The sequence below is a fragment of the Heptranchias perlo genome, unplaced genomic scaffold, assembly GCF_035084215.1.
Source record: "Heptranchias perlo isolate sHepPer1 unplaced genomic scaffold, sHepPer1.hap1 HAP1_SCAFFOLD_372, whole genome shotgun sequence".
Lineage (NCBI taxonomy): Eukaryota > Metazoa > Chordata > Chondrichthyes > Hexanchiformes > Hexanchidae > Heptranchias > Heptranchias perlo.
In genome coordinates, this window is record NW_027139384.1 from 35466 (window position 1) to 53630 (window position 18165).

Below are 18165 nucleotides of genomic sequence, written 5' to 3' on the forward strand. Positions count from 1 at the left end.
TGGGGAGAGGGCTATCATCGATAGTGGGGAGAGGGCTATCATCGATAGTGGGGAGAGGGCTATCATCGATAGTGGGGAGAGGGCTATCATCGATAGTGGGGAGAGGGCTATCATCGACCAGTGGGGAGAGGGCTATCATCGACCAGTGGGGAGAGGGCTATCATCGATAGTGGGGAGAGGGCTATCATCGATAGTGGGGAGAGGGCTATCATCGACCAGTGGGGAGAGGGCTATCATCGATAGTGGGGAGAGGGCTATCATCGACCAGTGGGGAGAGGGCTATCATCGATAGTGGGGAGAGGGCTATCATCGACCAGTGGGGAGAGGGCTATCATCGATAGTGGGGAGAGGGCTATCATCGACCAGTGGGGAGAGGGCTATCATCGATAGTGGGGAGAGGGCTATCATCGATAGTGGGGAGAGGGCTATCATCGATAGTGGGGAGAGGGCTATCATCGATAGTGGGGAGAGGGCTATCATCGATAGTGGGGAGAGGGCTATCATCGATAGTGGGGAGAGGGCTATCATCGACCAGTGGGGAGAGGGCTATCATCGACCAGTGGGGAGAGGGCTATCATCGATAGTGGGGAGAGGGCTATCATCGATAGTGGGGAGAGGGCTATCATCGATAGTGGGGAGAGGGCTATCATCGACCAGTGGGGAGAGGGCTATCATCGACCAGTGGGGAGAGGGCTATCATCGAACAGTGGGGAGAGGGCTATCATCGACCAGTGGAGAGAGGGCTATCATCGATAGTGGGGAGAGGGCTATCATCGACCAGTGGAGAGAGGGCTATCATCGATAGTGGGGAGAGGGCTATCATCGATAGTGGGGAGAGGGCTATCATCGATAGTGGGGAGAGGGCTATCATCGATAGTGGGGAGAGGGCTATCATCGATAGTGGGGAGAGGGCTATCATCGACCAGTGGGGAGAGGGCTATCATCGATAGTGGGGAGAGGGCTATCATCGATAGTGGGGAGAGGGCTATCATCGATAGTGGGGAGAGGGCTATCATCGATAGTGGGGAGAGGGCTATCATCGATAGTGGGGAGAGGGCTATCATCGATAGTGGGGAGAGGGCTATCATCGATAGTGGGGAGAGGGCTATCATCGATAGTGGGGAGAGGGCTATCATCGATAGTGGGGAGAGGGCTATCATCGATAGTGGGGAGAGGGCTATCATCGATAGTGGGGAGAGGGCTATCATCGACCGGTGGGGAGAGGGCTATCATCGATAGTGGGGAGAGGGCTATCATCGATAGTGGGGAGAGGGCTATCATCGACCAGTGGGGAGAGGGCTATCATCGACCAGTGGGGAGAGGGCTATCATCGACCGGTGGGGAGAGGGCTATCATCGACCGGTGGGGAGAGGGCTATCATCGATAGTGGGGAGAGGGCTATCATCGATAGTGGGGAGAGGGCTATCATCGATAGTGGGGAGAGGGCTATCATCGATAGTGGGGAGAGGGCTATCATCGACCAGTGGGGAGAGGGCTATCATCGACCAGTGGGGAGAGGGCTATCATCGACCAGTGGGGAGAGGGCTATCATCGACCAGTGGGGAGAGGGCTATCATCGATAGTGGGGAGAGGGCTATCATCGATAGTGGGGAGTGGGCTATCATCGATAGTGGGGAGAGGGCTATCATCGACAGTGGGGAGAGGGCTATCATCGACCAGTGGGGAGAGGGCTATCATCGACCAGTGGGGAGGGCTATCATCGACGTGGGAGAGGGCTTCATCCCGAGCTATCACGATAGGGGAGAGGTATCATCGACAGTGGGGAGAGGGCTATCATCGACCAGTGGGGAGAGGGCTATCATCGACCAGTGGGGAGAGGGCTATCATCGATAGTGGGGAGAGGGCTATCATCGATAGTGGGGAGAGGGCTATCATCGATAGTGGGGAGAGGGCTATCATCGACCAGTGGGGAGAGGGCTATCATCGACCAGTGGGGAGAGGGCTATCATCGATAGTGGGGAGAGGGCTATCATCGACCGGTGGGGAGAGGGCTATCATCGACCAGTGGGGAGAGGGCTATCATCGATAGTGGGGAGAGGGCTATCATCGATAGTGGGGAGAGGGCTATCATCGATAGTGGGGAGAGGGCTATCATCGATAGTGGGGAGAGGGCTATCATCGATAGTGGGGAGAGGGCTATCATCGATAGTGGGGAGAGGGATATCATCGATAGTGGGGAGAGGGCTATCATCGATAGTGGGGAGAGGGCTATCATCGATAGTGGGGAGAGGGCTATCATCGATAGTGGGGAGAGGGCTATCATCGATAGTGGGGAGAGGGCTATCATCGATAGTGGGGAGAGGGCTATCATCGATAGTGGGGAGAGGGCTATCATCGACCGGTGGGGAGAGGGCTATCATCGACCGGTGGGGAGAGGGCTATCATCGATCGGTGGGGAGAGGGCTATCATCGACCAGTGGGGAGAGGGCTATCATCGATAGTGGGGAGAGGGCTATCATCGATAGTGGGGAGAGGGCTATCATCGATAGTGGGGAGAGGGCTATCATCGATAGTGGGGAGAGGGCTATCATCGACCAGTGGGGAGAGGGCTTTCATCGATAGTGGGGAGAGGGCTATCATCGACCAGTGGGGAGAGGGCTATCATCGATAGTGGGGAGAGGGCTATCATCGATAGTGGGGAGAGGGCTATCATCGATAGTGGGGAGAGGGCTATCATCGACCAGTGGGGAGAGGGCTATCATCGATAGTGGGGAGAGGGCTATCATCGACCAGTGGGGAGAGGGCTATCATCGATAGTGGGGAGAGGGCTATCATCGACCAGTGGGGAGAGGGCTATCATCGATAGTGGGGAGAGGGCTATCATCGATAGTGGGGAGAGGGCTATCATCGATAGTGGGGAGAGGGCTATCATCGATAGTGGGGAGAGGGCTATCATCGACCAGTGGGGAGAGGGCTATCATCGACCAGTGGGGAGAGGGCTATCATCGACCAGTGGGGAGAGGGCTATCATCGATAGTGGGGAGAGGGCTATCATCGATAGTGGGGAGAGGGCTATCATCGACCAGTGGGGAGAGGGCTATCATCGATAGTGGGGAGAGGGCTATCATCGAATAGTGGGGAGAGGGCTATCATCGATAGTGGGGAGAGGGCTATCATCGATAGTGGGGAGAGGGCTATCATCGATAGTGGGGAGAGGGCTATCATCGATAGTGGGGAGAGGGCTATCATCGACCAGTGGGGAGAGGGCTATCATCGATAGTGGGGAGAGGGCTATCATCGATAGTGGGGAGAGGGCTATCATCGACCAGTGGGGAGAGGGCTATCATCGACCAGTGGGGAGAGGGCTATCATCGATAGTGGGGAGAGGGCTATCATCGACCAGTGGGGAGAGGGCTATCATCGATAGTGGGGAGAGGGCTATCATCGATAGTGGGGAGAGGGCTATCATCGACCAGTGGGGAGAGGGCTATCATCGACCAGTGGGGAGAGGGCTATCATCGACCAGTGGGGAGAGGGCTATCATCGACCGGTGGGGAGAGGGCTATCATCGACCGGTGGGGAGAGGGCTATCATCGATAGTGGGGAGAGGGCTATCATCGATAGTGGGGAGAGGGCTATCATCGATAGTGGGGAGAGGGCTATCATCGATAGTGGGGAGAGGGCTATCATCGATAGTGGGGAGAGGGCTATCATCGATAGTGGGGAGAGGGCGGCCGTCGGCCGGTGGGGGGAGGGCTATCATCGATAGTGGGGAGAGGGCTATCATCGATAGTGGGGAGAGGGCTATCATCGATAGTGGGGAGAGGGCTATCATCGATAGTGGGGAGAGGGCTATCATCGATAGTGGGGAGAGGGCTATCATCGATAGTGGGGAGAGGGCTATCATCGATAGTGGGGAGAGGGCTATCATCGATAGTGGGGAGAGGGCTATCATCGATAGTGGGGAGAGGGCTATCATCGATAGTGGGGAGAGGGCTATCATCGATAGTGGGGAGAGGGCTTTCATCGACCAGTGGGGAGAGGGCGATCATCGATAGTGGGGAGAGGGCTATCATCGACTAGTGGGGAGAGGGCTATCATCGACCAGTGGGGAGAGGGCTGTCATCGATAGTGGGGAGAGGGCTATCATCGACCGGTGGGGAGAGGGCTATCATCGATAGTGGGGAGAGGGCTATCATCGACCGGTGGGGAGAGGGCTATCATCGACCAGTGGGGAGAGGGCTATCATCGATAGTGGGGAGAGGGCTATCATCGATAGTGGGGAGAGGGCTATCATCGACCAGTGGGGAGAGGGCTATCATCGATAGTGGGGAGAGGGCTATCATCGACCAGTGGGGAGAGGGCTATCATCGATAGTGGGGAGAGGGCTATCATCGACCGGTGGGGAGAGGGCTATCATCGACCAGTGGGGAGAGGGCTATCATCGATAGTGGGGAGAGGGCTATCATCGACCAGTGGGGAGAGGGCTATCATCGATAGTGGGGAGAGGGCTATCATCGATAGTGGGGAGAGGGCTATCATCGATAGTGGGGAGAGGGCTATCATCGATAGTGGGGAGAGGGCTATCATCGATAGTGGGGAGAGGGCTATCATCGATAGTGGGGAGAGGGCTATCATCGATAGTGGGGAGAGGGCTATCATCGATAGTGGGGAGAGGGCTATCATCGATAGTGGGGAGAGGGCTATCATCGATAGTGGGGAGAGGGCTATCATCGATAGTGGGGAGAGGGCTATCATCGATAGTGGGGAGAGGGCTATCATCGACCAGTGGGGAGAGGGCTATCATCGATAGTGGGGAGAGGGCTATCATCGATAGTGGGGAGAGGGCTATCATCGACCGGTGGGGAGAGGGCTATCATCGACCAGTGGGGAGAGGGCTATCATCGATAGTGGGGAGAGGGCTATCATCGATAGTGGGGAGAGGGCTATCATCGACCAGTGGGGAGAGGGCTATCATCGATAGTGGGGAGAGGGCTATCATCGACCAGTGGGGAGAGGGCTATCATCGATAGTGGGGAGAGGGCTATCATCGACCAGTGGGGAGAGGGCTATCATCGACCAGTGGGGAGAGGGCTATCATCGACCAGTGGGGAGAGGGCTATCATCGACCAGTGGGGAGAGGGCTATCATCGATAGTGGGGAGAGGGCTATCATCGACCAGTGGGGAGAGGGCTATCATCGACCGGTGGGGAGAGGGCTATCATCGACCGGTGGGGAGAGGGCTATCATCGGTCGTGGGGAGAGGGCTATCATCGGTCGTGGGGAGAGGGCTATCATCGACCAATGGGGAGAGGGAGGCTACCATTGACCAGTGGGGGAAAAAAAATCAGCCCGATTTTCCACTCCAGATCGCCATCCAGGGCTGGAAAAATGCCCCTGTTTTGTCCTGGGGGTAAGGCCTGGGCTGTGATGCCCCAAGCAGTCGAATAGCGCAGACACGAAAAAGGGCCGATGGGGGGGAGGGGGTGGCGAGGGCAGGGCCTGGACCCACGGGACCTTGCACGCGAGATGTTTCGCTGCACGAGACGTCTCGTCAGTCTCGTGCAGCGAAAGGGGAGCTTTTAAGAAAGAGCCGAACGGCGTAAAAAATTAAACAGCACGGAGGCCTCCTCACTTGACGATGGTCCAATCGGGCTCCACCCTGGTGACGGTGGGGTCCTCGACGTAGACGTAGCTCTGGGCGATGTTGGAGATCTCAGCCCGGTCGATGTTGACTGTGATGAAGGAGGTTCCAGGTCCAGACAGCGAGGCTGAGGTGATGCACACAATTTCCCTCAGGATCCTCCTGCAGTCGAGAGAGGGGAGGGGAGTCAGTGGAAAGGGACAAAGACTCAGCCGAGAGGAAGAACCGGACCTCGAGGCCCCGTTGGGATCGACTCTCGGCCTGGGAAATACTGATTCCCACTGGCGAGATTGTTCTCCGTGGAGCAGAGACGGTCAAGGGGAGATTGACCAAAATGGCACCCAGGGAGGAGGGACTTCAGTTACAGTACTGACCCTCCCACAGTGCGGCGCTCCCTCAGTACTGACCCTCCGACAGTGCGGCGCTCCCTCAGTACCGACCCTCCGACAGTGCGGCGCTCCCTCAGTACTGACCCTCCGACAGTGCGGCGCTCCCTCAGTACTGACCCTCCGACAGTGCGGCGCTCCCTCAGTACCGACCCTCCGACAGTGCGGCGCTCCCTCAGTACTGACCCTCCGAAGGAGGCCAAGCTTTCAACTGCTCCTTAACACGTACCTGATGAACTGGCATTCTGCTCCTCCCACGGAGGCCCTGACAGAGCTCCCGGCGTCGAGGTGCCTGCCAAAGATTGTTAGCCGTGTCCCGCCTGAGGCGGGGCCTCTCTCCGGACTGACTCTACTGAAGCTTGGGGTCTGAGAGAAAGGAGAAAAGGAGATTACAGTACTGGTGGGTACAGGTCTCGCCGTCTAACAAGGGGGTCGGCCCTGCCTCGGTGGGCCTCACTCTCGGAGTCAGGCGCTCGAGGGTTCGAGCCCCCCCACCTCACTCCAGAGACTCGAGCCCCGTAATCCAGGCCCCGACATTCCCCACCCCGGTGGCCGGTACCGAGGGAGCGCCGCGCAGTCGGAGGGGGCCGTCTTTCGGGATGAGACGTTAAACCCAGGCCCCCCCCCCGTCTGCCCCTCTCAGGCGGGACGTAAAAGATCCCACGGCCGCTACTGGAAGAAGAGCAGGAGGGGGGAGGGGGAGTTCTCCCCGGGGTCCTGGGGCCGATATTTATCCCTCAACAAACATCGCTAAAAAAAACAGATGATCTGGGTCATTTACCACATTGGCTGTTTGTGGGATCTTGCTGTGCGCAAATCGGCTGCTGCGTTTCCCACATTACAACAGTGAGCACACTTCAAAAAAAAAAGTACCTCGTTGGCTGTGAAACGCTTTGGGACGTCCTGAGGGGGTGAAAGGGGCCGGAGAAACGGGAGTTCCTTCTTTGCTTTAGCTAAGACGAGGGGAGAGCCTCCTTGGGGTCTTACTGTCCCAGCCAAGTGTGCTCCCCTCACCCACGGTACATTTTGAACGAGATCCTGAACTTTGGGCCATCTGTTGCAAGGATTTCTGTTCCATAACACAGAGTGAAACGCCGACAGCTCGTCTTAATGTTATTCCCGTAACGCGATGGGAGCTGCACCGGAGGAATGGCCTACATTAAAGCAAGAAGCCCCTGGAACAATGGAGTGTAAAGCACAGGCTGCTCGTAATACACCCGCCAGCAATTCTCATTGCCTTCAGACAAGCGAAAGAGACAAAGAGGGGCACAGGGCAGAAGGGAAGGGGGGCAGAGCAAAGCAGAGAATGAGAGAGAGAGGAACAGACAGACAGAAAAGCAGGGAAACAGAATTCAAGCAGAGATATCAGGGAGAGAGAGGGAAAGAAAAGAGAGAGAGAGAGCGAGAGAGAGACAGAAAGAGAGAGCGAGAGAGGGATAGAGAGAGACGAGAGAGAGACGAGAGAGAGAGAGAGAGAGACAGAGAGAGAGACAGAAAGAGAGAGCGAGAGAGGGATAGAGAGAGGCGAGAGAGAGAGACAGAAAGAGAGAGCGAGAGAGGGATAGAGAGAGACGAGAGAGAGAGAGAGACAGAGAGAGAGACAGAAAGAGAGAGCGAGAGAGGGATAGAGAGAGATGAGAGAGAGAGAGACAGAAAGAGAGAGCGAGAGAGGGATAGAGAGAGACGAGAGAGAGAGAGAGAGAGCGAGAGAGAGCGACAAAGAGACAGAAAGAGAGAGCGAGAGAGGGATAGAGAGAGACGAGAGAGAGAGAGAGAGACAGAGAGAGAGACAGAAAGAGAGAGCGAGAGAGGGATAGAGAGAGACGAGAGAGAGAGACAAAGAGAGAGAGAGAGAGAAAGAGAGAGCGAGACAGAGAGAGAGAGCGAGACAGAGAGAGAGAGCGAGACAGAGAGAGAGAGCGAGACAGAGAGAGAGAGCGAGACAGAGAGAGAGAGCGAGAGCGAGACAGAGAGAGAGATAGAGAGAGACACAGAGAGAGAGACACACACAGAAAAGCAGGGAAACAGAGGGAAAAAAGCAGAGAGAACAGGGAGAGAGGGAGGGAAAAAGGGAGAGATAGAGTGAAAGATAGCAAAGAGAGAGAGACGGAGAGAGAGGGAGAGACGCAGTGAGAGAGAGGGAGAGGGAGAGAGAGGGAGAAGGTTAGAGAGAGGAGAGAGGGAGAGGCGCAGTGAGAGAGAGAGAGAGTGAGAGAGAACAGAGAGAGGAGGGAGGGAGAGGTGCAGTGAGAAAGAGAGAGAACAGAGAGAGAGGGAGGGAGAGGGAGAGACGCAGTGATACAGAGAGAGTGAGAGAGAACAGAGAGAGAGGGAGAGAGGGAAAGACGCAGTGAGAGAGAGGGAGAGAGTGAGAGAGAACAGAGAGAGAGGGAGAGAGAGGGAGACACGCAGTGAGAGAGAGGGAGACAGTGAGAGAGAACAGAGAGAGAAGAAGAGAGAGGGAGAGGCGCAGTGAGAGAGAACAGAGAGAGAAGGAGAGAGAGGGAGAGGCGCAGTGAGAGAGAGAGTGAGAGAGAACAGAGAGAGAGAGAGGGAGGGAGAGACGCAGTGAGAGAGAGGGAGAGAGAGTGAGAGAACAGAGAGAGGGAGAGACGCAGTGAGAGAGAGGGAGAGAGAGTGAGAGAACAGAGAGAGGGAGAGACACAGTGAGAGAGAGGGAGAGAGAGTGAGAGAGAACAGAGAGAGAGGGAGAGAGAGGGAGAGGCGCACTGAGAGAGAGAGAGAGAGAGAGAGGGAGGGAGGGAGAGACGCAGTGAGACAGAGAGAGAGAGAGAGAGAGAGAGAGCGAGAGACAGAGAGAGGGAGTAACACGGGAGTTCGATGCAGCGAGTGTACTCACTAAGAGAAGATGAGGAATGATCATGGAGAGTGAACATACCACAAAGCTGTAGGTTTGCTGTGACTTGGTCCTGTAATTCGGGCTGCAGTCTCCCACACACAGCTCGACTGGTCCTGCGACAGGGTGTGATGAGAAAGAATCATCCATCTCACAGACGATGCTGTGTGCAACAAACAGAGAGAGAGAGAGAGAGAGAGAGAGCTCAGAACATCGGCAGGGACTGTAAAACCAACACTGCCAACAGACACCAGGCACTGCCCCGACACAGTGCCCAGTGAGCCCCTCACCACCTCCCCCAACCAAGGACCCATCCCATGCCCATCACTCAGAGCTCCAGTGGAAACCTCCATCGAACTCACCCTGGGAGCACACACGATACGGGGTCCATTAACGAAACAGGAACCGTGTACAGTAACACACAGCCTGTGTAAACAGGAACCGCGTACAGTAACACACAGCCTGTGTAAACAGGGACCGCGTACAGTAACACACAGCCTGTGTAAACAGGAACTGCGTACAGTAACACACACCCTCTATAAACAGGGACTGTGTACAGTAACACACAGCCTGTGTAAACAGGAACCGTGTACAGTAACACAGCCTGTGTAAACAGGGACCGCGTACAGTAACACACGCCCTGTGTAAACAGGGACCGCGTACAGTAACACACGCCCTGTGTAAACAGGAACCGCGTACAGTAACACACAGCCTGTGTAAACAGGAACCGCGTACAGTAACACACAGCCTGTGTAAACAGGAACCGCGTACAGTAACACACAGCCTGTGTAAACAGGAACCGCGTACAGTAACACACAGCCTGTGTAAACAGGAACCGCGTACAGTAACACACAGCCTGTGTAAACAGGGACCGCGTACAGTAACACACACCCTGTGTAAACAGGAACCGTGTACAGTAACACACACCCTCTATAAACAGGGACTGTGTACAGTAACACACAGCCTCGATAAACAGGGACTGTGTACAGTAACACACACCCTGTATACACAGGGACCGTGTACAGTAACACACACCCTCTATAAACAGGGACTGTGTACAGTAACACACACCCTGTGTAAACAGGGCCCGTGTACAGTAACACACACCGTCCGTAAACAGGGACCGTGTACAGTAACACACACCCTCTATAAACAGGGACTGTGTACAGTAACACACACCCTCTATAAACAGGGACTGTGTACAGCAACACACACCCTGTATAAACAGGGACTGTGTACAGTAACACACACCCTCTATAAACAGGGACTGTGTACAGTAACACACACCCTCTATAAACAGGGACTGTGTACAGTAACACACACCCTCTATAAACAGGGACTGTGTACAGTAACACACACCCTCTATAAACAGGGACTGTGTACAGTAACACACACCCTCCATAAACAGGGACTGTGTACAGTAACACACACCCTGTATAAACAGGGACTGTGCACAGTAACACACGCCCTCTATAAACAGGGACTGTGTACAGTAACACACACCCTCCATAAACAGGGACTGTGTACAGTAACACACGCCCTCTATAAACAGGGACCGTGCACAGTAACACACACCCTCTATAAACAGGGACTGTGTACAGTAACACACACCCTCTATAAACAGGGACTGTGTACAGTAACACACACCCTCTATAAACAGGGACTGTGTACAGTAACACACACCCTCTATAAACAGGGACTGTGTACAGTAACACACACCCTCTATAAACAGGGACTGTGTACAGTAACACACACCCTCCATAAACAGGGACTGTGTACAGCAACACACACCCTCCATAAACAGGGACTGTGTACAGTAACACACACCCTCTATAAACAGGGACCGTGTACAGTAACACACACCCTCTATAAACAGGGACCGTGTACAGTAACACACACCCTCTATAAACAGGGACTGTGTACAGTAACACACACCCTCCATAAACAGGGACTGTGTACAGCAACACACACCCTCCATAAACAGGGACTGTGTACAGTAACACACACCCTCTATAAACAGGGACTGTGTACAGTAACACACACCCTCCATAAACAGGGACTGTGTACAGCAACACACACCCTCCATAAACAGGGACTGTGTACAGTAACACACACCCTCTATAAACAGGGACCGTGTACAGTAACACACACCCTCTATAAACAGGGACTGTGTACAGTAACACACACCCTCTATAAACAGGGACTGTGTACAGTAACACACACCCTCCATAAACAGGGACTGTGTACAGTAACACACACCCTCCATAAACAGGGACTGTGTACAGTAACACACACCCTCCATAAACAGGGACTGTGTACAGCAACACACAGCCTGTATAAACAGGGACTGTGTACAGTAACACACACCCTGTATAAACAGGGACTGTGTACAGTAACACACACCCTCTATAAATAGGGACTGTGTACAGTAACACACACCCTCTATAAACAGGGACTGTGTACAGTAACACACACCCTCTATAAACAGGGACTGTGTACAGTAACACACACCCTCTATAAACAGGGACTGTGTACAGTAACACACACCCTCTATAAACAGGGACTGTGTACAGTAACACACACCCTCCATAAACAGGGACTGTGTACAGTAACACACACCCTCCATAAACAGGGACTGTGTACAGTAACACACACCCTCTATATACAGGGACTGTGTACAGTAACACACACCCTCTATAAACAGGGACCGTGTACAGTAACACACACCCTCTATAAACAGGGACCGTGTACAGTAACACACACCCTCTATAAACAGGGACTGTGTACAGTAACACACACCCTCTATAAACAGGGACTGTGTACAGTAACACACACCCTCTATAAACAGGGACTGTGTACAGTAACACACACCCTCTATAAACAGGGACTGTGTACAGTAACACACACCCTCTATAAACAGGGACTGTGTGCAGCAACACACACCCTCTATAAACAGGGACTGTGTGCAGCAACACACACCCTCTATAAACAGGGACTGTGTACAGTAACACACAGCCTGTATAAACAGGGACTGTGTACAGTAACACACACCCTCTATAAATAGGGACTGTGTACAGTAACACACACCCTCTATAAACAGGGACTGTGTACAGTAACACACACCCTCTATAAATAGGGACTGTGTACAGTAACACACACCCTCTATAAATAGGGACTGTGTACAGTAACACACACCCTCTATAAACAGGGACTGTGTACAGTAACACACAGCCTGTATAAACAGGGACTGTGTACAGTAACACACACCCTGTATAAACAGGGACTGTGTACAGTAACACACACCCTGTATAAACAGGGACTGTGTACAGTAACACACACCCTCTATAAATAGGGACTGTGTACAGTAACACACACCCTCTATAAACAGGGACTGTGTACAGTAACACACACCCTCTATAAACAGGGACTGTGTACAGTAACACACCCTCTATAAACAGGGACTGTGTACAGTAACACACACCCTCTATAAACAGGGACTGTGTACAGTAACACACACCCTCTATAAACAGGGACTGTGTACAGTAACACACACCCTCCATAAACAGGGACTGTGTACAGTAACACACACCCTCTATAAACAGGGACTGTGTACAGTAACACACACCCTCTATAAACAGGGACTGTGTACAGTAACACACACCCTCTATAAACAGGGACCGTGTACAGTAACACACACCCTCTATAAACAGGGACTGTGTACAGTAACACACACCCTCTATAAACAGGGACTGTGTACAGTAACACACACCCTCTATAAACAGGGACTGTGTACAGTAACACACCCTCTATAAACAGGGACTGTGTACAGTAACACACACCCTCCATAAACAGGGACTGTGTACAGTAACACACACCCTCTATAAACAGGGACTGTGTACAGTAACACACACCCTCCATAAACAGGGACCGTGTACAGTAACACACACCCTCCATAAACAGGGACTGTGTACAGTAACACACGCCCTCTATAAACAGGGACTGTGCACAGTAACACACACCCTCTATAAACAGGGACTGTGTACAGTAACACACACCCTCTATAAACAGGGACTGTGTACAGTAACACACACCCTCTATAAACAGGGACTGTGTACAGTAACACACACCCTCTATAAACAGGGACTGTGTACAGTAACACACACCCTCTATAAACAGGGACTGTGTACAGAAACACACACCCTCTATAAACAGGGACTGTGTACAGTAACACACACCCTGTATAAACAGGGACTGTGTACAGTAACACACACCCTCTATAAACAGGGACTGTGTACAGTAACACACGCCCTCTATAAACAGGGACTGTGTACAGTAACAGACACCCTCCATAAACAGGGACTGTGTACAGCAACAGACACCCTCCATAAACAGGGACTGTGTACAGCAACACACACCCTCTATAAACAGGGACTGTGTACAGTAACACACACCCTCTATAAACAGGGACTGTGTACAGTAACACACACCCTCTATAAACAGGGACTGTGTACAGTAACACACACCCTCTATAAACAGGGACTGTGTACAGTAACACACACCCTCCATAAACAGGGACTGTGTACAGTAACACACACCCTCCATAAACAGGGACTGTGTACAGTAACACACACCCTCCATAAACAGGGACTGTGTACAGTAACACACACCCTCCATAAACAGGGACTGTGTACAGTAACACACACCCTCGATAAACAGGGACTGTGTACAGTAACACACACCCTCTATAAACAGGGACTGTGTACAGTAACACACACCCTCCATAAACAGGGACTGTGTACAGTAACACACACCCTCCATAAACAGGGACTGTGTACAGTAACACACACCCTCTATAAACAGGGACTGTGTACAGTAACACACCCTCTATAAACAGGGACTGTGTACAGTAACACACACCCTCTATAAACATGGACTGTGTACAGTAACACACACCCTCCATAAACAGGGACTGTGTACAGTAACACACACCCTCTATAAACAGGGACTGTGTACAGTAACACACACCCTCTATAAACAGGGACTGTGTACAGTAACACACACCCTCCATAAACAGGGACTGTGTACAGTAACACACACCCTCTATAAACAGGGACTGTGTACTGCAACACACACCCTCTATAAACAGGGACTGTGTACAGTAACACACACCCTCTATAAACAGGGACTGTGTACAGTAACACACACCCTCTATAAACAGGGACTGTTTACAGTAACACACACCCTCTATAAACAGGGACTGTGTACAGTAACACACACCCTCTATAAACAGGGACTGTGTACAGTAACACACACCCTGTATAAACAGGGACTGTGTACAGTAACACACACCCTCTATAAACAGGGACTGTGTACAGTAACACACGCCCTCTATAAACAGGGACTGTGTACAGTAACACACACCCTCCATAAACAGGGACTGTGTACAGCAACAGACACCCTCCATAAACAGGGACTGTGTACAGCAACACACACCCTCTATAAACAGGGACTGTGTACAGTAACACACACCCTCTATAAACAGGGACTGTGTACAGTAACACACACCCTCTATAAACAGGGACTGTGTACAGTAACACACACCCTCTATAAACAGGGACTGTGTACAGTAACACACACCCTCTATAAACAGGGACTGTGTACAGTAACACACACCCTCCATAAACAAGGACTGTGTACAGTAACACACACCCTCTATAAACAGGGACTGTGTACAGTAACACACACCCTCCATAAACAGGGACTGTGTACAGTAAAACACACCCTCTATAAACAGGGACTGTGTACAGTAACACACACCCTCTATAAACAGGGACTGTGTACAGTAACACACACCCTCCATAAACAGGGACTGTGTACAGCAACACACACCCTCCATAAACAGGGACTGTGTACAGTAACACACACCCTCCATAAACAGGGACTGTGTACAGTAACACACACCCTCTATAAACAGGGACTGTGTACAGTAACACACACCCTCTATAAACAGGGACTGTGTACAGTAACACACACCCTCTATAAACAGGGACCGTGTACAGTAACACACACCCTCTATAAACAGGGACTGTGTACAGTAACACACACCCTCTATAAACAGGGACTGTGTACAGTAACACACACCCTCTATAAACAGGGACTGTGTACAGTAACACACCCTCTATAAACAGGGACTGTGTACAGTAACACACACCCTCCATAAACAGGGACTGTGTACAGTAACACACACCCTCTATAAACAGGGACTGTGTACAGTAACACACACCCTCCATAAACAGGGACCGTGTACAGTAACACACACCCTCTATAAACAGGGACTGTGTACAGTAACACACACCCTCTATAAACAGGGACTGTGCACAGTAACACACACCCTCTATAAACAGGGACTGTGTACAGTAACACACACCCTCTATAAACAGGGACTGTGTACAGTAACACACACCCTCTATAAACAGGGACTGTGTACAGTAACACACACCCTCTATAAACAGGGACTGTGTACAGTAACACACACCCTCTATAAACAGGGACTGTGTACAGAAACACACACCCTCTATAAACAGGGACTGTGTACAGTAACACACACCCTGTATAAACAGGGACTGTGTACAGTAACACACACCCTCTATAAACAGGGACTGTGTACAGTAACACACGCCCTCTATAAACAGGGACTGTGTACAGTAACACACACCCTCCATAAACAGGGACTGTGTACAGTAACACACACCCTCCATAAACAGGGACTGTGTACAGTAACACACACCCTCTATAAACAGGGACTGTGTACAGTAACACACACCCTCTATAAACAGGGACTGTGTACAGTAACACACACCCTCTATAAACATGGACTGTGTACAGTAACACACACCCTCCATAAACAGGGACTGTGTACAGTAACACACACCCTCTATAAACAGGGACTGTGTACAGTAACACACACCCTCTATAAACAGGGACTGTGTACAGTAACACACACCCTCCATAAACAGGGACTGTGTACAGTAACACACACCCTCTATAAACAGGGACTGTGTACTGCAACACACACCCTCTATAAACAGGGACTGTGTACAGTAACACACACCCTCTATAAACAGGGACTGTGTACAGTAACACACACCCTCTATAAACAGGGACTGTTTACAGTAACACACACCCTCTATAAACAGGGACTGTGTACAGTAACACACACCCTCTATAAACAGGGACTGTGTACAGTAACACACACCCTGTATAAACAGGGACTGTGTACAGTAACACACACCCTCTATAAACAGGGACTGTGTACAGTAACACACGCCCTCTATAAACAGGGACTGTGTACAGTAACACACACCCTCCATAAACAGGGACTGTGTGCAGCAACAGACACCCTCCATAAACAGGGACTGTGTACAGCAACACCACACCCTCTATAAACAGGGACTGTGTACAGTAACACACACCCTCTATAAACAGGGACTGTGTACAGTAACACACACCCTCTATAAACAGGGACTGTGTACAGTAACACACACCCTCTATAAACAGGGACTGTGTACAGTAACACACACCCTCTATAAACAGGGACTGTGTACAGTAACACACACCCTCCATAACAAGGACTGTGTACAGTAACACACACCCTCTATAAACAGGGACTGTGTACAGTAACACACACCCTCCATAAACAGGGGACTGTGTACAGTAACACACACCCTCTATAAACAGGGACTGTGTACAGTAACACACACCCTCTATAAACAGGGACTGTGTACAGTAACACACACCCTCCATAAACAGGGACTGTGTACAGCAACACACACCCTCCATAAACAGGGACTGTGTACAGTAACACACACCCTCCATAAACAGGGACTGTGTACAGTAACACACCACCCTCTATAAACAGGGACTGTGTACAGTAACACACACCCTCTATAAACAGGGACTGTGTACAGTAACACACACCCTCCATAAACAGGGACTGTGTACAGTACACACCCTCTATAAACAGGGACTGTGTACAGTAACACACACCCTCTATAAACAGGGACTGTGTACAGTAACACACACCCTCTATAAACAGGGACCGTGTACAGTAACACACACCCTCTATAAACAGGGACTGTGTACAGTAACACACACCCTCTATAAACAGGACTGTGTACAGTAACACACACCCTCTATAAACAGGGACTTGTGTACAGTACACACACCCTCTATAAACAGGGACTGTGTACAGTAACACACACCCTCCATAAACAGGGACTGTGTACAGTAACACACACCCTCTATAAACAGGGACTGTGTACAGTAACACACACCCTCCATAAACAGGGACAGTGTACAGTAACACACACCCTCTATAAACAGGGACTGTGTACAGTAACACACGCCCTCTATAAACAGGGACTGTGCACAGTAACACACACCCTCTATAAACAGGGACTGTGTACAGTAACACACACCCTCTAATAAACAGGGACTGTGTACAGTAACACACACCCTCTATAAACAGGGACTGTGTACAGTAACACACACCCTCTATAAACAGGGACTGTGTACAGTAACACACACCCTCTATAAACAGGGACTGTGTACAGAAACACACACCCTCTATAAACAGGGGACTGTGTACAGTAACACACACCCTGTATAAACAGGGACTGTGTACAGTAACACACACCCTCTATAAACAGGGACTGTGTACAGTAACACACGCCCTCTATAAACAGGGACTGTGTACAGTAACAGACACCCTCCATAAACAGGGACTGTGTACAGCAACAGACACCCTCCATAAACAGGGACTGTGTACAGCAACACACACCCTCTATAAACAGGGACTGTGTACAGTAACACACACCCTCTATAAACAGGGACTGTGTACAGTAACACACACCCTCTATAAACAGGGACTGTGTACAGTAACACACACCCTCTATAAACAGGGTGACTGTGTACAGTAACACACACCCTCCATAAACAGGGACTGTGTACAGTAACACACACCCTCCATAAACAGGGACTGTTACAAGGTACGCACACCCTCCGATAAACAGGGACTGTGTACAAATAAACAGGGACTGTGTACAGTAACACACACCCTCCATAAACAGGGACTGTGTACAGTAACACACACCCTCGATAAACAGGGACTGTGTACAGTAACACACACCCTCTATAAACAGGGACTGTGTACAGTAACACACACCCTCCATAAACAGGGACTGTGTACAGTAACACACACCCTCCATAAACAGGGACTGTGTACAGTAACACACACCCTCTATAAACAGGGACTGTGT

The 18165-nt window shown here is 51.2% G+C and overlaps 1 protein-coding gene across 1 annotated transcript in view; it reads right to left on the reverse strand.

The window, feature by feature from the left end:
- LOC137311619 (plexin A3-like) overlaps window positions 1-18165 on the reverse strand; it is a gene marked incomplete at its 3' end in the record, with an annotated part of 195978 nt that overhangs the window by 35237 nt on the left and 142576 nt on the right. The window contains exons 13-15 of the mRNA XM_067978717.1: window positions 8891-9011; window positions 6221-6357; window positions 5597-5767 (exon numbers count right to left, since the gene is read on the reverse strand). Of these exons, the coding sequence (XP_067834818.1) occupies window positions 5597-5767; window positions 6221-6357; window positions 8891-9011 (429 nt within the window). The remainder of the gene's footprint in view (window positions 1-5596; window positions 5768-6220; window positions 6358-8890; window positions 9012-18165) is intronic.